This window comes from Nerophis lumbriciformis, linkage group LG02 (genome assembly GCF_033978685.3).
Source record: "Nerophis lumbriciformis linkage group LG02, RoL_Nlum_v2.1, whole genome shotgun sequence".
NCBI classification, from domain to species: Eukaryota; Metazoa; Chordata; class Actinopteri; order Syngnathiformes; family Syngnathidae; genus Nerophis; species Nerophis lumbriciformis.
In genome coordinates this window covers 36790217-36816984 of record NC_084549.2, presented here as the reverse complement: position 1 = coordinate 36816984, position 26768 = coordinate 36790217, and the positions used below count along the sequence as shown (strand labels likewise).

At 40.0% G+C, this 26768-nt stretch overlaps 1 protein-coding gene across 4 annotated transcripts in view; it reads right to left on the bottom strand.

Moving 5' to 3' along the window:
* Positions 1 to 26768, bottom strand: part of LOC133607387 (sorbin and SH3 domain-containing protein 1) — a 129393-nt gene that overhangs the window by 10154 nt on the left and 92471 nt on the right. The window contains exons 16-26 of one of the 4 annotated variants that reach the window (XM_061961945.1): positions 20779 to 22200; positions 18600 to 18664; positions 17281 to 17451; positions 12197 to 12243; positions 11807 to 11921; positions 11545 to 11670; positions 9447 to 9641; positions 8774 to 9301; positions 5536 to 5631; positions 4908 to 5095; positions 945 to 1051 (exon numbers count right to left, since the gene is read on the bottom strand). In XM_061961945.1, coding sequence (XP_061817929.1) covers positions 945 to 1051; positions 4908 to 5095; positions 5536 to 5631; positions 8774 to 9301; positions 9447 to 9641; positions 11545 to 11670; positions 11807 to 11921; positions 12197 to 12243; positions 17281 to 17451; positions 18600 to 18664; positions 20779 to 22200 — 3060 coding nt within the window. The remainder of the gene's footprint in view (positions 1 to 944; positions 1052 to 4907; positions 5096 to 5535; positions 5632 to 8773; positions 9302 to 9446; positions 9642 to 11544; positions 11671 to 11806; positions 11922 to 12196; positions 12244 to 17280; positions 17452 to 18599; positions 18665 to 20778; positions 22201 to 26768) is intronic. The other 3 variants (XM_061961955.1, XM_061961968.1, XR_009815409.1) reach the window with 3 other exon arrangements.

The following is a 26768-nucleotide window of genomic DNA, read 5'->3' as shown; positions in this document are numbered from 1 at the left end:
GCTTTGTCACCATAGCACCCATTAGTTTTCACCTGTCCTCGTCACGCACCTGTCTCACGCTTTGCACTCGCACACCTGTCACTAATCATGTCACTGCTATTTAAGCCTGTCTTTTTCTGTTGTTCGTCCTGGTGACATTATCCTTTCTACCTCTGTCATTATCATGCCCTGCTTATTCCATAGTGTTTGCTTCATGCCATGCCACGTACGTTTTTGTTTTGCTCTTGTCACAGTAAGTGTTTATTAGTTTCACGTCCATAGTTTTGCCTTTGTCCTAGTTTTTGTTTTCTTAGCCAAGTTTTTTCTCCGCCTTTTGTTTGCTTCTTTTTTTGTAGATTGTTAGTGTTTAAATAAACATGTACTTACATTCACGCCTTGCCCGCGCTAACTTTCCTTTGCACCACGCCAAACCACGCCAAAGTCCACGTTCTGACAGTTTACATGTATATTGTTTTTCTTATTGTTCTTACGGTGTTTCCATTAATAAGGAGGTCTCAATAAAGGAATGGATCATCATTGCAAAAGAGTCTAACCGTAATTCAGCCGGAGATGCTACAGTTTGTTTTGCATTTTTGTAAGCAATCTCTTTTAGGACATTGTTATTGAAAGAGAGATTATAAAAAAAGAAAACCATGACCATGACGACGTGCATAAACATAACTGCCGTAAAACAAGTTGACAGGAAGTGACATTGTCTTTGCGCATGCATGGACCGATCAAGTCTTTCAGTACCGATCGGGCAGTGATCATGATCAAAAATAGCGGGGGGAGGGGAACAGGGGAGTGCTTATGCCAGGGGCATGTAGCAAGATGACAGTGATGAGTCAGAACCCTGAGCTTGCACATTTCGAAGGTGCAGACGTCATTGTGCAGAAACCCTATATGGACGTACTGTATGAGACACAGTCAGGGTGATGGAAGCTTTAAGGAATGTGAAGACATACCAACAAACCAGCCGTCATCACACTTCTCCATGACGCTGATGAGATCTCCCTCCTGAAGCGCCAGCTCATCTTCATTTTGCGGTGCGTAACTGTACAGAGCCTGGAAACTGGAGCAGAGGAAAGGAGACGCTGGTCAACGACTAAAAACAGCACGTAAAGACAAATATTTTAGAACATACATACTGTATTTTATGTTTCTGATTTTGTACATCATCTGCTTTAAAGAGTGGGGTAGAGAAGGTGCAGTACTTTGCTAAAGAGCATTGTGGGTACCCTTTGGAAGTCAACTGGTGACTGAAAATGGTCATGGAACCTGCTTCTCTGTCATCCAAAGCCACGTCTCAATTGAATACAACTGTACTGTCAATAATTTGAACTGATTACGGGTAACACCCCAAATCCTAATTCTTAGACATCAAGAGTCTTGTCATAAAGTCTAAAACACAGAACGATTCTACATTTCCACATTTGCAAGAGAAAAGTGAGTAAGATCCCCATTTCACAAAGCAAGGTCCATATAAATGTAGTAGCCATGACCTTAACCCCATCAAACACTTTTGGGATGAACTAAAAAGGAGGTTCACTTAAAAATGAATGACCATGGGCGATAAACACAATATACACATATTTATGAACCATATATGTGTTCTTTTTTATTTTAAAATGGGGGCTGTTGTGTACAGTATATGTAGCAAACATATAATATATTTGTATCATCTTTTCAAATGGGTTGAGTCCAGAAATATTTGGGGAATAGCAAATGTTTTTTGGAGGGATTTTGTTGGATACATAACTACAATGGATTTGAAATACTGTAAAACCCTCTTAGGTTGGTCATTGATTGACTGATTGATTGAGACTTTTATTAGTAGGTTGCACAGTGAAGTACATATTCCGTACAATTGACCACTAAATGGTAACACCCGAATACATTTTTCAACTTGTTTAAGTCGGGGTGCACTTAAATTCATCAAGGTCATCAAGTCCTGGTTCATTGTGATTGTCTTATATTTAAAGAGTGCCCACCAGCTTAAAGAGGACCTATTATGCAAAACTAACTTTTATTACCTAATGGTACCTGTTTTGTGTATTTGAGATCTGTATGAGTTTAAAACAATTTAAATCAAGAGATATTTATAAAAAAATCTTGCCTTCCTTCATACTTTCTCCAAACAAGTTGTTTGGACTCTGCCCCATTTGCGACGTTTGTTCCATTAGCATACTTGCCAACCCTCCCGGATTTTCCGGGAGACTCCCGAAATTCAGCGCCTCTCCCGAAAACTTCCCGAGACAAATTTTCTCCCGAAATTCAGGCGGAGCTGGAGGCCACGCCCCCTCCAGCTCCATGCGACCTGAGTGACGTGTCGACAGCCTGTTTTCACGTCCGCTTTCCCACAATATAAACAGCGTGCCTGCCCAATCACGTTATAACTGTAGAATGATCGAGGGCAAGTTCTTGGTTTCTTATGTGGGTTTATTGTTAGGCAGTTTCATTTACGTCCTCCCAGCGCGGTAACAACACACAACAACAGCAGTCACGTTTTCGTCTACCGTAAAGCAGTTCATCTGCCATAAACAGCAATGTTGTGACACTCTTAAACAGGACAATACTGCCATCTAATGTACATGCATATGTGACAATAACATCTACGGCTTTTAGAGAGTGCAGTGCACAACTGCACACACAACAAAGAGACGAAGCAGAATGCCTCATCAGAGAGGGTGTTCAGCATGGTTAGAAAAATAGTGACAGAGAATAGAACAAGGATGGACAATTCAACCCTTAACTCAACAATGAGTAGATGAGTGTTATGTGTGTGTATATGTGTAAATAAATGAACACTGAAATTCAAGTATTTCTCTTATTTATACAAATATATATATATATATATATATATATATATATATATATATATATATACATATATATATATATATACATATATATACATATATATGTATATATATATATATATATATATATATATATATATATATATATATATATATATATATATATATATATATATATATATATATATAATAAAATAAACATATATACTGTATATATAGCTAGAATTCACTGAAAGTCAAGTAATTCTTATATATATAGATACTTGACTTGGTGAATTATAGCTGTAAATATACTCCTCCCCTCTTAACAGTGGCCTAGTGGTTAGAGTGTCCGCCCTGAGATCGGTAGGTTGTGAGTTCAAACCCCGGCCGAGTCATACCAAAGACTATAAAAATGGGACCCATTACCTCCCTGCTTGGCACTCAGCATCAAGGGTTGGAATTGGGGGTTAAATCACCAAAATGATTCCCGGGCGTGGCCACCGCTGCTGCCCACTGCTCCCCTCACCTCCCAGGGGGTGATCAAGGGTGATGGGTCAAATGCAGAGAATAATCTCGCCACACCTAGTGTGTGTGTGACAATCATTGGTACTTTAACTTTAACTTTTAACCACGCCCTCAACCACGCCCCCGCCCCAACCACGCCTCCCCACCTCCCGAAATCGGAGGTCTCAAGGTTGGCAAGTATGCCCATTCGTGACGTCAGCGGATATCTGATATATGGTTAAGTTTTACCCGAAGAGCTTTGAGTGAGTCCGCCATTGTATTCTGGCGTTGTAGTCAATAAGTTCCTTCTTTTTCTCCATCCTCTTGTTGTGGGGCAGACTGGCTCGTATATGCACATGAATCCTTCGCTCTTGCTATTTCTAATACGAATAAAAAACGGAAAAAAAATAGCGTATAGCTCTAACTTATATCTGTCAGTCGATCTGTCAGTGGAAGTGCCCAAAATTACAACATGGCTGATGGGGAGAGGACACAGTCAAAGGGGAGACACATAAATAAGACATCTTGAAGAGATGGTCAGAAAGCGACTTGAAGATGGTCTGTAAAACAAAATCTATGCAACAATTGGACCATAAAGCTATCATTACACGTTATGTAGCCCACAAGGAATTGTTTTAAACGTACAAAAATAATCTCTTTTATATATCCTTCCATCCATTTTCTACCACTAACCCCTAAAATTTTTGGGGGGGAATTTCAGGAAATTGATGCACTTTGAAATCTTTTCTGTAACAGACTAAAAAACAATGTTATTAAGTTTTTATTCGTAGTAAGTTGATCTAAATGTTTTTCTTTTTTGTTTTGTACAATGTAGTGTTGTCCCGATACCAATATTTTGGTACCGGTACCATCATTATTTCGATATTTTTTGGTACTTTTCTAAATAAAGGGGACCACAACAAATTGCATTTATTGGCTTTATTTTAACAAAAAATCTTACGATACATTAAACACAAGTTTCTTATTGCAAGTTTGTCCTTAAATAAAATATTGAACATACAAGACAACTTGTCTTTTATTAGTAAGTAAGCAAACAAAGGTTCCTAATTTAGCTGCTGACGTATGTAGTAACATATTGTGTCATTTATCATTCTATTATTTTGTCAACATTATTAAGGGCAAGTGGTAGAAAAATAATTATTAATCTACTTGTTGGAGGGGGTTATGGGTGGCGGACCGGTACTTTTCAGAGGCGGTATAGTACCGTATATGATTCATTAGTATCGCGGTACTATACTAATACAGGTGTACCATACAACCCTAGTACAGTGTTAATAAGGATAAAAGGTCATGCAGAGGTGTACTTATAACAATTTTATAGAGAAATTATAGTATTGATAGTCGCAATTGAGAATGTTTTCTTCTTCCTATGGGGGCATGATGGAACATAACTGAGACGCACTGGTATAGACCTAAATCGAATTCCTTATGCCAGTGAGCTTGTCCCATTAGAAGCCACACAGAACCATGGAATAACAACCTCCACCATGTTTGACATGTGATGTGGTGAAATTTGGAGCAATGGACAAGTGTCCCAATAATTATGTTCATATAGTGTGGACAAGAAAGTTAAGTGTGCACGCTGCTATAGGTCCTACTTACATTCCACAGTTGAGACGGTTGGGCTCAGGGCTGCTGCTGTGGGACTGGGGTTGCTGGGAAATGATGAGAGATTGTTTACTGGGATGGGGGTGCAGTCTACGAAGTGCGTCGTGAGGGCTGCGGGACAAGGTGCCGCAGTACCTCACTGAGGTCTCAGCTATATTCAAGATCTCATTACATACTGCCTCCTAGTAGTAGTAGTAGTAGTAGTAGTAGTAGTAGGAAAGTCCCAGTAGGTGTATATGTAGATATGCCCAGTGAGGGGTTAAAAAAGTGAGGAGGTGGAATTATGGCAGGAAGGCAGGAGGGCAGGCCCAGTAAGTAGAGAGGAGGAAAAGGAAGTGATCCGTTAAAAGCCAGAGACGATGGTGGAGACCAGGAAGGAAGGCATGGAAAGGCAAGACACTAGAATGAGTACACCGACAGGGAATTTAATGAATTAATTTAAATTGAGATTATATTCTCAATTCAAAAATGTAGCAAATATTACTTTTAAACAGAATGACAATGTGAGCATTGAGGATGATTCCACACATTACAGTGGGTGATTAAAGACGACGGGTTAAAATGTTAAACACAGATGAAGGTGAAGTTACACACAAACAAATTAAAGGCTAAGCACACTTACCGCAAATGAGTTCACGTTGTTGTTATCATGAATGTCGAAGAGCATCACCGGACTTCTGGAGTTGCGTCCGTGATGATCAATGTCATTCCGCACAAGCTGCAAGACAAACGACCTGACCTTAGTGTGCACTCTTCATTGTTAAACTCTCAGGAGATCGCACCATGTCCTTTATCCACCTGCCATTACTATTCATCCATGAATTACATCCAATAATAATAGGCAAATGAATCATGAAGCATGAATTGTTTATCCAACCAAATAATGCAATCAACTTTCGATGAGAAACACATGTACCGGTTTTGAAGTCTCCATTAACACTTGTGTGTTAGTTGCACACAGCATGCACATTTGCGTCCTTGTTCACCAAGACCAGGGCAGTGTTCCAAATCGCCTTCTTTCACACATTTACATTGTTACTTACTTCCTAAGGGTGCACATTTTGACAGGCTAGTGCGATCCCAAATACCTTACTGTCATTACGCACTTACCAGAAGCGAGGATTGCAATACAGTGGTACCTCAACTTAAGAACGCTCCAACTTGTGTTTGAAGATAAAAGCTTACTCTCGGCTAATTGTTATGCTTTAAGTCGCAAGCAAAAATTTGAGTTACAAACATCCCTGCCATTAATTGGTGTAGCAAATGTCACAGTGAACCCTGTAAGTGAACTGTAAGATCAGCACTGTGTGAGAACATTTTAACAAGAAATGGGCAACAAATTATGTTAGTATCTGCTTTTAAATATTTAGGATTTTTAATTGATGACCACTTGAGTTTTAAGGAGCACATTCAGTATGTTGTAAAAAAACTGAAACTTTTACTGGGATTTTATTATAGAAACAAGTCTTGTTTTTCTTTTACTGTGAAACAGAAATTGGTGGAAACAACCTTTTTACCTGTTATTGACTATGGAGATGTGTTGTACATGAATGCTACAGCTGGTTGTCTCCACAAGCTGGATAGTGTGTACCACGAGACACTGAGATTCATCACCAACTGCGCTCCCCTTACTCACCATTGTGTGTTATACTCAACTGCTTAACTGGACGTCTTTATGTAAGACAGCGACGTGCAGTCAGAGGAGGCATGTGAGGCGGGGCCTCACGTGCCATCATGGAAAGAAAAAACATTTAAAAAGAAAAAAAAAAATTAAATTGTTATATGTATCCAGTGATTATACTATAAAGTTATTTTCCATTTAACTTCACCAGTTTTAGATTATTTTTTATTCAAAATCGCTGAATTTTCACATTTGCCGTTCAAATACTGAGAAGAGACTTGCGGTGAGTCAGCAGCCAGTTGAGGCACGTCACTGAGTTGAGCCTCACCATGGATTGCGCAATGACTCGGCTAACTGCTGGCCTGCTGTGCAGTGAGACCGTATTGCTATATGAATTATATTATACATTTCCATAGTTTAGTTAGCTGAGGTATATAATGTACAGTGTATTTTGTCAACAACTGTATGTGTGTAACGTATTTCTTGTGCTGAGCAATCATAAAACTGCTGCGAAGACGCACTGGCTGAGGCTCGCAGTAATCCCGCCTCCTGGTGGTAGAGGGCGGTAGTGATCCCAGGGAGCATTTCTGCGACTACTCAACTGCAGAAGAAGTGACAACAAACAGCAACAGTTAGCAGCGATCGTTTATTTTTTCCTCTTGTCTGGACTATTAACATGGAGGATTACATATCTAAAATAAAGCAGTTTTCTAAACTGGACTTTCAATCGAAGCAGGAGGTAATACTTAAAGGAAGATCTCCATCGAGACAGAGAGACTTTTAAAACTGAAGAAAGATAAGGAAGACTTCTATAAACAAGTTATCGATGCTTTTGTTCAGAAGGAGCGGCGCATGGACTTCATTTATAAGTAAAGATAAGACCATAATAACGTTTTTTTTTAATTAAATGTGCTTTTTTGTGTGCTACAGTTTGTATGTGTAAAGTTAAAATTAAGTTAAAGTACCAATGATTGTCACACACACTTGGTGTGGTGAAATTTGTCCTCTGCATTTGAACCATCCCCTTGATCACCCCCTGGGAGGTGAGGGAAGCAGTGGGCAGCAGCGGCGCCGCGCCCGGGAAACCTTTTTGGTGATTTAACCCCCAATTCCAACCCTTGATGCTGAGTGCCAAGCAGGGAAGAATGCTGGTATGAGCTTTTAAACATAACCCGTTAACTGCTGCCAATCAAATGGTGAATAAGATACTCTTTAGGGTTCATATGTTTGTAAATCTGACTGTGATGAAGGTAGTGCCTCACCAGCCATGAACCTCACCGCACGTCACTGATGTAAGATGTGCCCTTACTCGCTAGCATTAGCTTATAGCGAGAGATTAACCTTTGTTCTTCCAACCATGGGAAGGATGCCAACGAGTGTAAATGTGCTGAGAAGAATAAGTGGATAATATTAATTGAATTAAAAAATAAATCATCAAAAGCATGACAAAGCGTGTATCTAGCTAAAATCGAGCGTAGCACCATGCCGAAGCAGAATGAGTCTAACGCCAGCCAAGAACGTTAAAATAATGTCTGAACGGCAGACATTTATGCATGAAAATATGGAGAAGCTGCTGATGGTGTGATGAAGCAGCTGGAAGGAGAGACTGTAGAAGTACACTCTCAAAGGTAAATTGCTGTGCCTTATTACATTACTTCATAAAAGTACCGTAGTTGTTTGTACTACATTCTATTGTATTGTTTTATATCATATTTCTTATCGAAAAGTTCAGTTTGACCTTTTTAAAAGGCATGTTACATGTACATTTGGGGTGAGTTTTTCCTTGCCCTTATGTGGGCTCTGTACCGAGGATGTCATTGTGGCTTGTGCAGCCCTTTGAGACACTTGTGATTTAGGGCTATATAAATAAACATTGATTGGTTGATTGATTGATGTTTTAGGTGGGGCAAGCACCAAATAATACATTTTCAATTCATTTCAATGAGACACGTTGATTTGAGAAGTGTTTTGAGCTCAATCCCAGAACCAAATAAGATCACAAGTAGAGGTACTAATGTATTTATTTGCTTCTTCTTCTTACTTACCGTTTGGGGCGTGTTGCATTGTGCGATTTGGAACACAACCCAGGTTTCTAATCTACGCCAGTAGTGTAAATCATGATGTTAGACATGTCTTCTACACACATGTTAGCCTCAGGTCATCATCAAACACCCTTTCAAGGGGAACAAGGTTCCAGAACAATCCGGAGCTACATCACGGCACACCATGCAGAAGGTACCTCTGCAGGACTATTTTGTCTGTTTCCATGGGCAGCGCGGCTACTGCCCCCATCCCCCTCTGTGCCTTCCCCCTCTGTCAACTCCTTCTCCGCCCTAAGCCAGCCTTCCAGCACCGGCCCGCCACTGGGGCTCATGCTGCGTGACAGGTGTGGTGAGGGCGGGGAAAGCAGGAAGTCCCCCCCCTGAGGAGGGGTGAAAGTGAGGAAAGGAGTGGCGGAGTTGGGCCTGGGCGGGTACGGTGGGGGCAGAGGTGAGGCAGTGGGGGAGGCCATGGGAGAGATGCAGTAAGGACTGCCGACGATGGGAGGCACGGGGCTGGCAGAGAAAGGTGGGGGCAGGTACTCGCCGCAACGGTATGACACTGTGGGCAGCGGTGGCAATGGAGGAGTTGGGGCTGCAGGTGGGCTTCCACCTCCCACGGTCAGTGAGATCCACTCAGAGGAGACAGCGTGGACTTCGGGTGACACGGAGCGGCAGGGGGAGCGAGGGAGGGGCAAGGGCGAAGTGGTCAGGCGATTACGATACAACTTTTTATAGAGAAGGGAGTGAGAGGAAGAAATTGAAAAGAAAGATGAGATCATTTGACTTGATAAAAGAATGAAAAGGAAAAAGTAAATGATGAAGTGAACATGGGTAAGACCGGACTTGTACGGCAGCCATGTCGGTTCTTACCTGAGGGGACGCATTAGTGCTGCGCTGTGGCGAGGAGCAGACAGGAGGGTCGGGGTAATCCAAACCATTTTTGACACGTGGTCGTTTGTGCACTTCGACATAGGTGACGGGGAAGATGCCCTGGCGGTTGGTGCCTGAGATTTTCCCTTCGTACCAGTTCTCATCAACTCTACGAATCAGCGTGATCCTCTCCCCCTGCACACATTTGGGACAATTAACACATTATAACATGGACACCTGACCCACAACCTAGCACTTTTTAATTGATTAAAACAGGGCAGCGTGGTGCAGTTGGGAGAGTGGCCGTGCCAGCAACCTGAGGGTTCCTGGTTCAATCCCCACCTTCTACCAACTTCGTCACTTCCGTTGTGTCCTTGAGCAAGACACTTCACCCTTGCTCCTGATGGGTCATGGTTAGGGCCTTGCATGGCAGCTCCCACCATCAGTGTGTGACTATGAATGTGTGTGTGAATGGGTGAATGTGGAAATAGTGTCAAAGCGCTTTGAGTACCTTAAGGTAGAAAAGCGCTATACAAGTATAACCCATTTACCATTTATTTATTTCTCATAAAATAGGCAGTTGTATTGCAAAAACACTTCTTACTCTAAGCTGGTAATAGTTTATATCTAGGTAGTAATAGAACATACAAAGTACATGTGAACAGTACACGTACATGCAGTACTTCTCACTGTAAGTGTAACAGTGGTGTCTTTATTTATGCTTGAACAATACAAACGTCTCCAGCTATGTGTTAGTGTCAGCTCGGGTTGCAGCTATCCATTATTTGAGTAATCGCGCAATCTATCAATTAGTTTGTTCGATTAATCTGATAAAACACACATGAAAGCCTAAATGCGTATTTTAGGGAAACTACTTGAAATAAACAATGAGTGTTCTGCTTGCCATAAACCTTCATTTTTTCCCCCCGATGAATGTACATTATTAACAATTGAACTGCGCTTTTTAGCAAAAAAACCCAAACAAAAGCATTCACCGCCACATAGATGACAGCACTCACACACACCACCGCTCTCATGTGGGCTCTATTGCAACTGCCATGCAGAAACTATGTTTGCGCAGCTCCAGGCACTCCACGTGGCCCAGATTGTATCCATTTTTATTAGTTAACTAGTTAAACGATAATTCAAAGCAACAAAATATAAATCACACCTTTTTTCTAATCAAATCAATTGTTTACTCCACCATCTGCGCAGGTGACCGTGGAATGTAACCCCCTGCTAATGGTAGGAATGGACATACTGTAAATCAGGCTTGTGTAAAATTCTGAATAAGACATAATGAGACATATTTTATATATATATATATATATATATATATATATATATATATATATATATATATATATATATATACACACACACACACACACACATTTATATATATATGTATGTATAAATATATATATATATATATATATATGTATATATAAATATATATATATATATATATATATATATATTTATATATATATATATATGTATATATATACATATATATATGTATATATATATATATATATATATATATATATATATATATATATATATATATATATATATATATATATACATATACACCTGTATATGTATATATTTATATGTATGTATATAGACCATTACATTTGAGGTATTATTTTAGGATAATTAAATTTGAGGTATTATTACTTTCAAATGATAAAAAAATGGTGGAAAAATACTTTATTTCCCAGAATACTTTACTTTATCCAAGTATTTGAAATTGAGAGAATTTGTGTATACCTTTAGTGTTTAAGTATTTTACTATTTAACATCTTTGTTAAACGTGACAAATTCTTCCTCTCGTTTCAAGTCAATGTTATTCATATAGTGCCAAATCCCAACAGAAGTTATGTAAAGGTACTTTAGACATGGAGCAGGTCCAGAACCACCCTTACAATACATTAAAGAGAACCAACTGAAATAAGTTGCTCATAAATATTACTAGGCCATAAAGACATTTGTATATTCAACATTTTGCACAAGACTGTTTCAAATGTTTGACCGTGCCAGCATTCGCACAATAAAGAGGTAATTACGTGCTTCTTCATGTTTATTTTACCTTTCTGAAGGACATCTCTACCACCGTGTCGCCTGCAAAGTTGAAGCGAGCCATGGCATCTCCGTATTCCAACACCTGCACTGGCACACTTTTCTTAGGCTGCGCTTTCTCTGTAGGGGGCAGGAGCTGTGCAGAGACACACACACACACACACACACACACACACCACATTTAACTAAACACATGTTGGATCACAGTAATGATCAGATAAAATATATCCAAAACACACATAACTAAATGGTTTATTATTCAGAAGGAGTACCTCAACGTAGCTTCGAGGGAAAATCCCAACTCTTCCATGATGTTCGCCTTCATACCAGTTCTGATCCACCTGTCGAATGATGTACACAATGTCTCCCTTTTGAAACGGCAATTCCCTAAAACATGAAAGAACGTTACTATATTAAGTTAGAAATGACATTTTACAAAAATATTTAAACCACCATTGATTCTAAAAAAGTCTAAATCTAATATAAGTAGGACAATGTTACTCTTAAGACACTTTGGTTTCTTTTATTGCTTTCTCAAAGGGGCTTTAACCTTAAATTGTTTTAGTTATTTATGAGGCTGCAGTTTCTGATGTATGGCAATAAGTTTAATGATTTGTTTTTTATGCATTCACAATTCACAAATTCTGATTACGTGTGCTTACTTTAGACTTTCAGCTCTGAAGTCGAAGCGTGCCATCGCTGGAGTTCTCTGTGTGGACACAGACAAAACACACATTTATCTTATTCATGTTTGAAGAACAGGTGAGCCCGTTTTAGGCACTCTGGTTCTTCGTAGCAATAACCATACTTATTATTGTGCATAAGTATTCAGTACTGACTCTTTAACAGCCAACAGCTACCCAAAGCTTGCAGGCAACTAATAACAAGGAACTATGTATAAATACTAGTGCTGTCAAGATTGCATTTTTTAATCAGATTAATAAAAACATTTTCCCTTTTGATTACCGTATTTTTCGGACTATAAGTCGCAGTTTTTTTCATAGTACATATTCATGGCTCCAGTGCGATTTATATATGTTTTTTTCCTTCTTTATTATGCATTTTCGGCAGGTGCGACTTATACTCCGAAAAATACGGTAATCGCTATTAATCACAGTAAATTACTTGAGTGCATATTTGATACAAATGCAATTTTATTGTCAGAATGTCATCCATGCACATTTCCTAAATATGTTACTTGAATGCAATACATTTATTTGTTCAAACCTTTGAAACAGTTATCTGAAGTACCATCATGGTGTATTTTGAAAATACATTTACCAGCGAGCATACCAGTTGGAGTCTCCTCTCTCATCTTTGCACTGACATATGCAATGACCTGATCACTGACCATATAACAGCCTGCTCTGCCTTTCATGAAACCATTCATAGTTTTAAGGTAAGGGAGCATTTGCGCTCAAAATTGAATTGTTTACTTTATACATAATTAATGCGATAATGTATTGTGATTCATCTCATGAATTAACGCATTATCTCTGACAGCCCTAAAGCATACATAACAGTATGGGTCATATCATTAGGTACACCACAAAGAACATGATCAAATACTATATAAGTAAATAAAATAATGTTGCAAATATCCAAAAAGTATTGGAAAATGTCACTGTAAACTACAACCACAAAAATAAACATATTGTTAAATGAATAGGTATCCATGGGCCTCTCTACTAAGATCCAAATAAGTGCTAAACAGCGTGTGTAAAGTTGCAAACTATAACATTATTGGATCTACTCAGATGTGTACACGCACACAGACAGAACATTCTCTCTCAATCGTCTGTCTTTGCAGCGCGATCGCCTCCTTTCTCACAGATATTTGTGCCAGTTTGCACAGACACACAAAAAAACGTTTGCACAAACACTCCAGACCTGCTAAATATAGACGCCAAGCAGCAGCAGCAGAACATTTAGTCTGGATAAATCACAGTGTAAGTGCTAAATGATATTTTGCATCTCCTGCTCCCAATATTGTTAGTATTGTGAAAATCATCAAATATTATGCATATACATGAACAGAAGCATGCTAAATGGATTGTGATCTTTATTTTGCTCACTTTATAAACATTTTGTCAATGATTTACGATCCATATGTGAGACAAGCACACGTTTTTATTTTTCATGCATTCTGACTTTTAAATAAATGCTTGCAAAAGTTAGCTAACAATGGCAGTAATGGAATTTGCTCTATTCGGCCCATAAAGTGCTCTTAAAAAAACCATCCAACGTTCTCCATCAACGTTTCATATACACACTGTAAGAATATATGTAATGTAGCAGTGACGTGCGGTGAGGTTGATGACTCGTGAGGCACTGACTTCATCACAGTCAGATTTACAAACATATGAACCCTAAAGAGTATCTTATTCACCATTTGATTGGCAGCAGTTAACGGGTTATGTTTAAAAGCTCATACCAGCATTCTTCCCTGCTTGGCACTCAGCATCAAGGGTTGGAATTGGGGGTTAAATCACCAAAAATGATTCCAGGGCGCGGCGCCGCTGCTGCCCACTGCTCCCCTCACCTCCCAGGGGGTGATCAAGGGGATGGGTCAAATGCAGAGGACAAATTTCATTACACCTAGTGTGTGTGTGACAATCATTGGCACTTTAACTTAACTTTAACTTTACACATACAAACTGTAGCACACAAAAAAGCACATTTAATAAAAAAAAACTTTATTATGGTCTTACCTTTACTTATAAATTAAGTCCATGCGCCGCTGTTGTGCTGGATTAATGAACCCGCTGACGGGAGTGTTATATCAACTAAAGCCCTCACTTCAACTTTCCACGTGCAAGATTGAATCTATTTAAAAAAGTGTAACCGAGGGTTTATAAATGTCGCCTATACTGTATGAAACTACAAAATAACAAACACGGAGGCTCCAGTTTACACGAGGACCACTTTATTTACCTTCTTTCAAAAACCTCCGCTCCACTCCGTGACATCACTTCCGCTCTTAGCGCCTTCAAAATAAGAGCTCAAGGCATATACTGTATAACAGCGCATAACAGGAACTTAACATCACAAAGAGGAAAGCCCATGAAAATAGGTTACAAAAGTTATTTAATAAGAAGCCAAAAAGTGCAAAAACAATAATGTTCGTGTTGGAGGAGTTGTGAATTAGGTACACCTGCAGTCTGCAGGTGTACCTAATGTTGTGGCCCTGCAGTCATTCACAACTCCTCCAACACGAACATTATTGTTTTTGCACTTTTTGGCTTCTTATGAAATAACTTTTTTAAATAGATTCAATCTTGCACGTGGAAAGTTTAAGTGTGGGCTTTAGTTGATATAACAATTCTTCGGCGGGGGTGCAGGAGGCGTGATTACTGGAGCCTCAGCCAGTGCGTCTTTTGCAGCCGTTTTATGATCGCTCAGCACAAGAAATACGTTACACACATACAGTTGTTGACAAAATACACTGTACATTATATACCTCAGCTAACTAAACTATGGAAATGTATAATATAGTTCATATGGCAATACGGTCTCACTGCACAGCAGGCCAGCAGTTAGCCGAGTCCGGAATCCATGTTGAGGCACAACTGAGTGACGTGCCTCAACTGGCTGCTGATCACCGCACCGTCTCTTCTCAGTATTTGAACGGCAAATGTGAAAATTCAGCGATTTTGAATAAAAATAATCTAAAACTTGTGAAGTTAAATGGAAAATAACTTTATAGTATAATCACTGGATACATATAACAATTTAATTATTTTTGTATTCTTTTTACATTTTTTTTCTTTCCATGTTGGCAGGTGAGGCCCTGCCTCACCTGCCTCTAGTGACTGCACGTCACTGTAATGTAGTAACAAGCACATTCATAATAACATATAATATTTACATGTTTTGGTCATTTTAAGCATACGGCAGCACATTCATTTCACAGAGGGATCACACCGCTCGCTATTTCCTTCAACAACAGCACTACTAATCATGGCAGATTTCATGCATGAGACACAACAACAACAAATACTTTGGGACAAATTATGATCCAGAACTTTATACTTTTGAGCTTGAATATACGAGGCATGAGTTACAAGTTTTAGAGGCTGAGTGATAAGTAGATCCAGCAAGTTGCACAACTGCTAAGTGCTTAACAAGAAATATAAACTACGAACATAATAAAACAATCACTTATTGTACAACATCTTCTCTCGCTGGGATGCCGACTGATAGGATGTTCATCTCTTCCCGTTTAGAAGGAGAATTTAAAAAAAAAAGGTGGGCGCAAATGAGGTCTTTTCGTACCTTTCTCGCCATCTACTGGTCTAAGTTGAATGTCAAAGTTGACCAACGTCTCTGTTTATGGCAACAACCTTCCACTATACAAGTGAGAGGCATGATTTATAACCTATCACAAACTTTCACCAACTCAGAGGCGATGCAGCAGCAGCTCAGTCTGTCAATTGCAGCATAAGCTGTCTTTTTGATCAATGCGCCGCTAAAAGAACTTCCTCAGCGTTAGCGCTTATAATAACAATATTGCTAATACTTGGTTAATATTGAGGTCATGACATGTAAATGGAGTAATGTTGGTGTTTTTTTATGTTTTTAGAGAACCATATGGGCGTAATAGATGACTCCCATTAACTTCACTGTTAGCCACCTAGTACTTGGCGTATATTACAAATAAGAATGCATTAAAAAAACAAAGACATACACTATATTGCCAAAAGTATTTGGCCACCCATCCAAATGATCAGAATCAGGTGTCCTATTCACTTGGCCCCGCCACAGGTGTATAAAATCAAGCACTTAGGCATGGAGACTGTTTCTACAAACATTTGTAAAAGAACGGGCCGTTCTCAGGAGCTCAGTGACTTCCAGCGTATTCCAACAGGACTGTGCACTAGTGCACAAAGCGAGGTCCATAAAAACATGGATGACAGAGTCAGGTGTGGATGAATTTGATTGGTCTGCACAGAGTCCTGACCTGAACCCGATAGAACACCTTTGGGATGAATTACAATGGAGACTGAGAGCCAGGCCTTCTCAACCAACATCAGTGTGTGACCTCACCAATGAGCTTTTGGAAGAATGGTCGAAAATTCCTATAAACACACTCCGCAACCTTATGGACAGTCTTCCTAGAAGAGATGAAGCTGTAATAGCTGCAAAAGGTGGACCGACATCATATTGAACCTTATGGGTTAGGAATGGGATGTCACTTCAAGTTCATATGCGAGTCAAGGCAGGTGGCCAAATACTTTTGGCAAAATAGTGTATGTGTTCTTGTATTGTGAATGATGGGCAACATTCTCAAAACAAGTGCAGTTCCCCTCTGAGACACACTTCTTTGCGCACAAGCTTAGCAGATCTTATCAAGACTTTTAAATACACATAAACGATTGGCAGTTCAGTCCATGTAAGTATCAATCCAATCTGAGTACTATTACGTTTGTAAAAGCATCTCTTGTATTGGCTTTTAGTCTCCAGGTACTTTACAGAGATACATTTACTGAAGTGTGGCGAGTGTAAAGTATGTGCAGTGTTTACTGCTGGAAATAGCAACATTCCGTCATCAGCTTCTCCCACTTTAAATTTGTAACCTGAAGGAAAAGCCATATGGATCTGCAAAACTCCTGCTGACAAGAACATCACCCTGGGGCCCCCGCCCTCCATTCCCAACCCAGGCTGACTCATGCACAAATTGACAAAGCATCTGCTGTCTTTTTCCTCCTTACTGTACGAGAGGAGAAAACATGGCCTGTATTTGTACCTCAATGCCGGATTTCCGTTTCTCTGTGTTATCTGTGATGTTGAGCAGGTCTCCGAAGCGCTCGTTGGTGATGAACTGGTGGTGTGTTGGAACGATGCCAGTGTGTCGCCTCGACGCTATGTCAGCCTCTTCCTGTTCCCGCTTCACCCGCCGCTGCTCCTCCAACATTTTCTGCCGTGGAAACTGACTGTTATTACTTCCAGATAAGCACTCCTGCTTCTATTTTATTCATGTCACACCAGTGGTGTGCCGTCAGGGCCAGCAACGCCTTCTCTGCTGGCCTAACATAACCAGAAATCATGATCATAATTAAAGACAAAAGTATTTTTTTATTTACTTTCCCTAAATATCTAAAAATATTCATATTCTCTTCATGTCATATTATGCTCCTTCCAGTGCTGTTGTTTTTAGGTTATAGTTTTTATCCAATCAGAATTCAGCTAGCTTATGTTGCCATGCTGTACCAAATCTGCTCGAAGTCTTCAGAATTAACAATGCTGGCGTCTGTGTAAGTGAACGGGGACATACAGGTGATAGACAGTTGCGATAGCCAATCAGATCACGAGTTGTTGTCAGTAAGGCCTTCTAGATGGCCTAAGGCAGATATATATAGATGTTATGAGCCAGGTAACATAAGAACTCCATTACCCAGCATGCCACAGTAGTGCAGAGCATGCACAGTAGCCACGTTTAGCCAGCAGCGGGATGTTTGTAATTAGCACCTTGTGGAGTAAACTTTAAGAAGTCAGCCAACACACCTCGTCTGCATCTTTTATGATTAGACAAGATAACACATATATTTGCATGGCCATTTTCAAGAAGGATATTTAAAGAGAAACTACATATTGTGAGACCCTGTCAGCCAACCCCGGAAGCTCGAATGGTTTCTACATATTGTGAGTTCAGATATGTTTTCACGTTTAAGATGTTTTTTGCTATTTTAATTTTGACAGTACCACATAAGATATGTTTCAATTGCTGATGCGGGTTTATTGATTTTTAAATGCGCCAGAAAATAACCCGTTATGTACACTGTTAGTGGTGATTCAATGCCCAGTAATGCGTGAATGTGTTCCTGTATAGTATTTCTCCAGCAATGGTCATGTGGTGACATCAATTATGGTATTTTGAAAGGTAATCATTGAAGTCGGACATCACTGAAGGCCTAGGTGGGAAATGCACGGCCCGCCACTGTGTCACACAGTATAGGAAACATAACATCAATGATTTCATCCATTTTTTAAACAAACTAACCCATTTATATATTCATGTACACTGTACATATTATCAGTGAGATACACAGTTAATAAAATAATCACCTCTTTGTCGCCATGACGCCTCCTTAGCACTTCATCCTGGCTCTCTCCGTGTGCTGGGGATAAGTCTGACCAACAGAAAGAGAAAGGGAATGACACAGTGAGATGTTTGCTCATTAGAAACAAACACAATAGAAGTGGATCATTTGTATAAAATGATTATGATATCGCAGTCAAATCCCCGATTCCAATGAGTAATCGTAACAAACTTTCAAACAGCATCTCTATGACAACAAAAGCAAACCACACACAAGCCAAACTTAATCCAGCATGCACAAAGGAATGAACAAAGAATGGTAAAAAAGAAAGAGAAAAATAAAATATGATGCATTCTGCAATGCCTTTCTATGTCTGGGTTGTTGATCAAACAGCCTCCATTGGTCTTTGTAACAAAAAAGCTTGTGACCTAATTTGCTTTGCTGCGGCAGTTACTTACTTTAAAAAGTCATAATTAAACCACTATCATTATTATTCTGATGAAACGCAACAGTCGACCAATATAACGTATAATATATATGTTTTCTTTGCACTGAGGCATTTCGATCTTAAAATTATTAACACAAAAGGAGTTACAGTAACATGTAGAAACATGTTTGTTTAAACAAATACATTAAGTAAATCGCATTTATTTATTCCCTTACTTTTTGAGTCTAATTGGGCATGCAAAATTAAACACAATTACTACAGATAAAAATCAATGATATTTAATTGTGATTGATCTTATTCAATTTTTAAATCATTTAAGGACACAAAAATAATTATATATCTAATTGTACACAAACAACAATGCAGGGCTGCCCCAAGCAAAATTAGCAGAATTTTATTTTGATGGACCCCATTACATTTTATTTTCTCAATTTTTTCATAAATGTAAAATTAGTTGTATGTAATTTGGTGCATGTTTTGTAGTGAAACAAATTAATGGGAAATAAACTGTTCACAAATGTACGTTTTAAAGATCCCAGTACTGCTGTTTACCAGCCCAGCACTATCGCTGTGTACATGGGCTAATTTACGTAAGAGGAGGCCCCCTACAGATTGCGGGGAGGACTGGCCCTGCAATAAAGCCTGATGTATTGTATGTAGTATGATAAAAACAGAATACAGACTGAAACATTTAATTGAACATCTGTACAATGTTTGCATAGTAATATATTGTATGTACAACAGTGTACACTACTTTAGAGAATAGAATAGAACACTTTATTGTCTTCAAACACGAGAGCGTGAGAACATTATTATTATCATTGGGTTTACTCTGCTATTATTATTATAATTTTTTACACAAATACACCACATGGTGGCGCTGTTATTAAACTCCAAAATGTAACCCCATAAGTCAGACTGACTTGAAATGTCAATGGGCTCTACAAAACACTCCAAGTAACTTTACTATGTGGGGTTGAATAGCCACATAATTGATTACGCGTCGCCATCAACCAAACATAATTTATTACGCATCGCCATCAACTAAAACATGGTTTTGTTGGGGCCAACGTCAGATTTAGCAACTGATGGTTCATTAAGACCTTGACTATCTGTGTATGGTATCATGTATTCGAAAGTATTTTGAGCACAACCCATAGGGGGCACCACAAATTTCATGGGGTAGGAGTGTCCAAAGGAGCCATTTTTCCCCTTAGCTACTTTTTAATTGGCCCTTGGCATTGTAAAACTGTTGTGATCAGATATCTTAGCATAAATTGACCTACATTAGATTGGATTTAGCATCTTTAAAGTACAAAATGTGTCAAAGTGGAGCCCTGCATCCTGGGTGTCCTAACCTTATCCACAGAATACAACATGTGTAACATTGCAGAAGAATTAGGCTAAGTATGAAGTACAGCCAATGGTCTATGTAAAGCTAATGAAGGCTTTGGCACTTTTGCATACAATTTAAATCTGATGTCACCAAGGAGATAATGATACATTATATAACCAAACGCTAGCTGAACCTCCGACAGTACTGCACTACTTGGATGGAACCATGCTGATGCACATAGGAATGGAGGGGCTTCAAACACGGCACTCAAAATGTCACTTTGTAAAAACACTAGACAGAATATAGATGGATGGTGGTGCTTTGAAACAGAGGACAAGGTGAAGATAAAGAGTCGAGCTGAATGGGTGACCACAGAAGAAGAGAAGAGGGTGACAGTGGTGATGGAATGGAGATAGCCACCTCTGTGGTGAGCTGCCAGCGGCTGCAGAAGGTTCCCGTTGGCGTCCAAGCCCTGTCCGTTACTCAGCTGCTCAGAGTTGTCTCCCTCCCCGTTACTCAGCCTCTCCAGGACCTCCAGGGAGGACAGACGCTGAGGTATGAGAGGTCTGAGCTCAGGAAACGAGCTGGGGGGCCTCTGGTTGCCTGTTTTCACCTTAGTGGCTGACAGCGTCCTCCGAGGCTGCTGGGAGTGTGGGCTCTTACGCAACCTGAAGGGGGCGGGGCCCATTAGTAGGAGGTTTCCAGGTAGCATGGTCTTCTTCTCTGGTGGTGCCGCTGGTTTCTCTTGCAGTGCTGTGGCCTGCTGCCTCTCATGTCTGAGAATGGTGGTGAAGCGGGTATAGGAAGCTGGGCAGGAGCCTTTGCATTTGGTGGGTTTAAGGGGGAAGTGGTGGTGGTTCAGGTGGTGCAAGTGATGGTGGTGGTGTAAAGGGAAGGACATTGGAGGCAAGGCGGAAGGACTCTTTGTTCCAATGACAGCAGAGTGCATGTGCTCAAAAGAACTCTGCTTGAAGATCTGTTCAACTTCAGGGTCAGTGGAAGAAGCAGACTCAGCCCTAACATGGCCTTCATCCTCTGAGGGGAAGGCTGCCTGCTCCGTGGTCTGACTGTCTGGTAACAAGGTCTCCTCATCTGGTTCCTTGCCACCTGTCTCCATGGAAGCACAGACATCTGTCTGTGCGGCGTTGATCACCAAAAGGCTCTCAGCTGACACTGCAGTGGGCGCGTAAAGGGGGGTGCAGTGTTGCGGGCTATGGTCGTGGCTGGAGCTCAGAGTGGGCAGTGAGGACGAGCGACTCGGTGTCAAACTGGACCGCTGAATGATCATTTCAAACTCAGTGACCCGTGACGACACGGCGACCCGTGGAATGCCGGCCTGTGACTTTTCACCCCCATCAGCCTTCGGTCCTTCAAAGAGAGAGGTGAGGCTGCGGACGCTGCCTTGGGGGCTGGAGCCCACTGAGCTGGGCCGATGAATGTGATGCATGATCTTGTACAAGCTGGAAAACTCTGATGCGCTCCTCTTAACCGCAGGGGAAACGTCCCCGAGGCCATCAGCACAGCAGTCTGAATATTGGCCTTGCAGATCTCTCTCCTCTTCTTCAGGTCTGTAACGATCACACGTACTTGTGTACAAATCCTCGAAGCTGTGCGCCTTTGGGTGCCTCACAGGCAGTGTCCTGCTTTCCTGAATGTCACCACCAGGCGGCAGCAACTTGGGCTTGAATTTAGAGGGCAGGATTTGGGGTATGCAGGCTTTGGCAGCAGAAAGAGGCTTCTTATTCTTACAGTGGTTAGCTATTGCGTTACTGGCAAGAACAGATTGACTATTTATAGAGGAGCAGGGTGGATCTATACAGCCATTCCCACCTTTATAATCCACTGGCAAGCATGCAGGACAACAGAATAAACAACATATTAGATTACAATGGTCACAGGGTCACACACAAACACGCTAAACAGACTAAGTTACATTTCTACAGGAGAGAATTTGATTAAATTACAGGAGACTGGATGCAATGTAGGTTATAAATGACTGCTGAGAGTAACGACATGAAAAAATATGCTTTGTTAAATGCTGATAGAATTTAAATAACCAGTATTTGTGCAAGCAGCACCAAAATCATGGAACATAAAGTGTTAGAAGCAGTATGCGTGAAATGTTATGTAATGTTGAAGGTCACAAAGGAATCTGAACTCTGACTGCAGTATCAATGCACAACTAGGGATAAGTACCTTTCACCGTTGAATCGATGCGGTACCAACTCCCAGTATCTGGGAACTCAATGGTACTGATTTTCGGTGCTTATGTACTATATGTGCTCATATGTTAATACATATTAATTTGTTTAATATATATATATATATATATATATATATATATATATATATATATATATATATATATATATATATATATATATATATATATATATTTGCTTTAACAGTGAGTTGATAATGATAACTGTGCTGTCCATTTCTGCGTCTCATTTGCAAGTACTATATCGTAGACTTCCTATGCTGTTCCAATTCCAATACATTAGATGGCACTATTGTATAAAATACGGTGTGTTGCCTAGTCAAGTAGTAGTCTTTGTCATGAAGATAAGTTTAGTCTTTTGTTGCATCCTAAAAAAGTGTAAGAGTAAGTTTGTACTAATTTCACACCAGCTGATTTGTTTGTAACTTGCAGCTTAGTTGTAGTTTTCATCACCAAATTTGGTGACGTCACGTGCAACAAAGCTATCAAAATATGCCACTGTTTGATTTTATTTGAATCAATACTTGCACCAAAATTTAGTCATGCCTGTAAGAGTACCACATTTGATACTCATCCCTATGTACAACATTGACAACGTATTTAAAATTGTGCTTATGTTAGAACTAACTATTTCATACACGGCCCAGCTTTAAAGATAGAGATAAAATAATGACGGTGCTTGTTATTTACGACATTTGGAAATAAAAAGCACAAGTAAACAATGACAGAAGACTTCCTGGCTTTCTTCAACTATTGCCATCGTGCTCCAGATGGAAGCAGGAAATGACACAACACTGTGGTGGCACACTCTTGCAGCATGTGGGAACCATCTGTCTACTCTAGTGCACTCATAAACAGACAGGGGATGCCCACTTAATATTATTGTATCTGAGGCAAGTGGCATTTTATCATTTCTGCAATTAAAACTTTAAAACATGAAAATTCATAGAGCAAGTCTTTGTTTTATTAGCACATGACATATTAAATGGTGAAATGTGATAGTCTACTAATCAAAAAGCATGCTTGTCAATTCTCAGGAGCAGTAAATACATGTGCAGCATTACTGGACTGGAAAAGCTAAACGAAGACCTGATTATCGTTGTTTTATATAGGCCTAAAAACTCATTATTGCACTTTAGCGTTTGGATAGATCCTGTTTAGACTATTTTTCTTTTCTGCTCTGCCTTCCCTCTGCTGCGTGGAGAGGATATCAGGTGGGTCACTAATAATTTCTGGAGAGGTACCAGTCTAGAAGAACCGCTAGCTGTTCCAAGTCATGACCTGGGGCGGACCACTCTTCTATGCACAGCTGGTGACGTCTCTGTATTGTTGACTTGTCTACATGGAAGAAGATCCACCTACGACCATCTATTACCTTCCCAATGGACTGGACTCTGACATTATTTATTAATGTAACAATTCAATAATTGTGCCCACTCAGCATCAATTGCAGCCGGTCACCTTAGAGGGGCCCTCATATCTGCAGTACATTCCAAAAGTTTTCTTATTTTTCCCAGTTGGAAAAGTTTGTCCTTGCCCGAATGAATGTTTCGATCAGGGGATGTCGTTGTGGCTTGTAAAGCACTTTGCAGCACTTGTGATAAGGGATATAGAAATAAATTGTGATTGATAGATGGATTAAGAACATACCTCTCAATATGCATTTTAAAATAGGGGAAATGTCCTGAGAAAAAGGGAAAAATAAAGTTTCACCAATTGGAAAAATGGTCTGCCAACCAAACCTAAGTTGTCAACATTCTTACATTACATAGCATAAAATAAAAACACAAAAAGTGTATGTTCTGCCTGAGAGATTGTTCATGCTGGCTTGTGTCATTTATTTGATGTACCGGTACTAAAGGTGGTATTACAAATCTTCAAAAAGCAGGAATGTGTCCGACATTGCTATTCTTTATGATAATAGCGCCCCCCACACCCCTTTGTCAATACAATATTGGTTATTTTATATTCCAAACATTGATTTTGTTAAAATTAAAATAAAAACTTAAAAAATCTGCTGGTCAACTCGACTTGGGATTTCAATGCAATCCATTAATTTGTACATACAAAAAAATAATTCTCAAATGCACAGGCAATTCTTTAATAATATCATATCATATCATATCATATCATCTGCTCAGTCCTTGTGGTTAGAGTGTCCGCCCCGAGTCATACCAAAGACTATAAAAATGGGACCCGTTACCTCCCTGCTTGGCACTCAGCATCAAGGGTTGGAATTGGGGGTTAAATCACCAAAAATTATTTCCGGGCGCGGCCATCGCTGCTGCCCACTGCTCCCCTCACCTCCCAGGGGGTGAACAAGGGGATGGGTCAAATGCAGAGGACAAATTTCACCACACCTAGTGTGTGTGTGACAATCATTGGTACTTTAACTTTACTTTAGGTAATCGTATACATTTATATTCACATGTATTTAGGGCATTATTAGGGCAGCCATAACTGCAATTTGGACCTCAATTAAAACGAGTTACAAATAACAAATAAGTGGACATTAAAGCATCATTCGACATTGGCATACAGTACAACTAACTCCAAGTGCAATTCTATAAAGTGCAGTGAGTGTTTATATTTTGAAGCCTGATCTTTTACAGCCCGAAGGATGCGTGTTACATCAATGTTTACCGAATGTTGGCAGGAAACCGGAATGCTGCGCTGCTCCAGCAATACCGGAGAATATCTTTTTTTAAAGGAGGGTAAAACTTTGGTATTGGTAGAACACTGGGAAAGAGGGCAACATACAGGAGTTTCTCGAGAAAACGGAAGGTATGGTGGATATGGACAGGTCTTCCAAGGATGTTTCCCTGAGAGTTTGGTCACAATACACACATTGATAACGTAATATGCACAGTGGTACATTACTTTCGTACGATCCATTTACTTTGGTTTGCAATGAAAACCTAGACGTTCCCCTTTACGTCTGTGTTATCGTACAGCCAAAACTTGCGTGTAACAAACGAGTCCATGTGTGCAATCGAGAGCTACAAAGAATCCCACGTGTTCGTGAATCAGTGTTTGTGCTTTTTTTACTGAGCACAATTGCTACATAAGTCACCATAGAGCCACAGACAGTTGCAAGTGCCAGCACTTTGCTGAAGTAGGTGAGAAACACCATTGCAGTAAAAAAAGAACTCGTAGCAAAGTTCCGAGCCAAAGTTCATCCCTGCCCACCTGCCTCCCTGTTCATCGTTGTCTCTGTCAACAAGCATCTTCATTAAAGGTAAAAGTGATGTCAAATGTTCATTTATCATTTATGTGTATTTCATATTGTGTTCTGCACATAAACATTCTGGGTGTCTTGAACAGATTAATTAGATTGGCATTTTTTATAATGGTAAAAATGTGGTTTTAATTGGACATTTTTGGAACAAAAACAGGGGCACCACTGTAATGTCATTGTTTAAAAATGTAAAATTAGTATGTACAATCCAATTCAACATGGCTGTTAATCTGCTCTGTCTAGTCTCACTAGATCATATACATTTTTGTGTGACTAACTCAAATTGACTTTTGTTTTCATTTAAAATAAATGTGCTGATATGATTACAGTTGTGTAGCCCTTCATTGGGGAATAAAGCATGTTTGATAGAGTAAAAGACAAAAGCCACACACTTGATATAATGATATAACATAATTACACATGCTGAGTAATAGGGTCCCTGTGGCTGACCTGCTGATTTCTTTCTCTTCCTTGCATCTCATCTTATTACCTCTCACAGTGTTTGACTCTGCGTCCACGTGCTCAGACATTCCAGCCACTGACCTCACACTGACAGCTGACTTCCTCCAGCCTACCCCCTGTGTCCCTCATGTTTATCTCCCCCCTTCCCCATGCGTGGTTGTGAAGAGCACAGCTCTTGTTTGTATCACTCATCCCTCCTCATCCATCCCCTCCCTGTTCTTTGCCGATGGAACACTCTGGAGCCCTGCCCCAAACCCTGCCTAGCGACTGGAGCAAGAAGGGAAAAAACGTCTCAAGGTCAGCTTAAAGACAAGCTCACTTCCTCCTTAAGTTTTCCAAAGCAGATGTCCAGTGCCGCGATCAACCGTGTCATCGGTAATAAATCAAAAAGTGACTGGGAGATGAATGCTGTGAGGTGATTGGCCAATGCTGTGGAAGATGTGCGGATACCAGCGGAACGGAAACACATGTTCAGCATCAGTGTTTTTA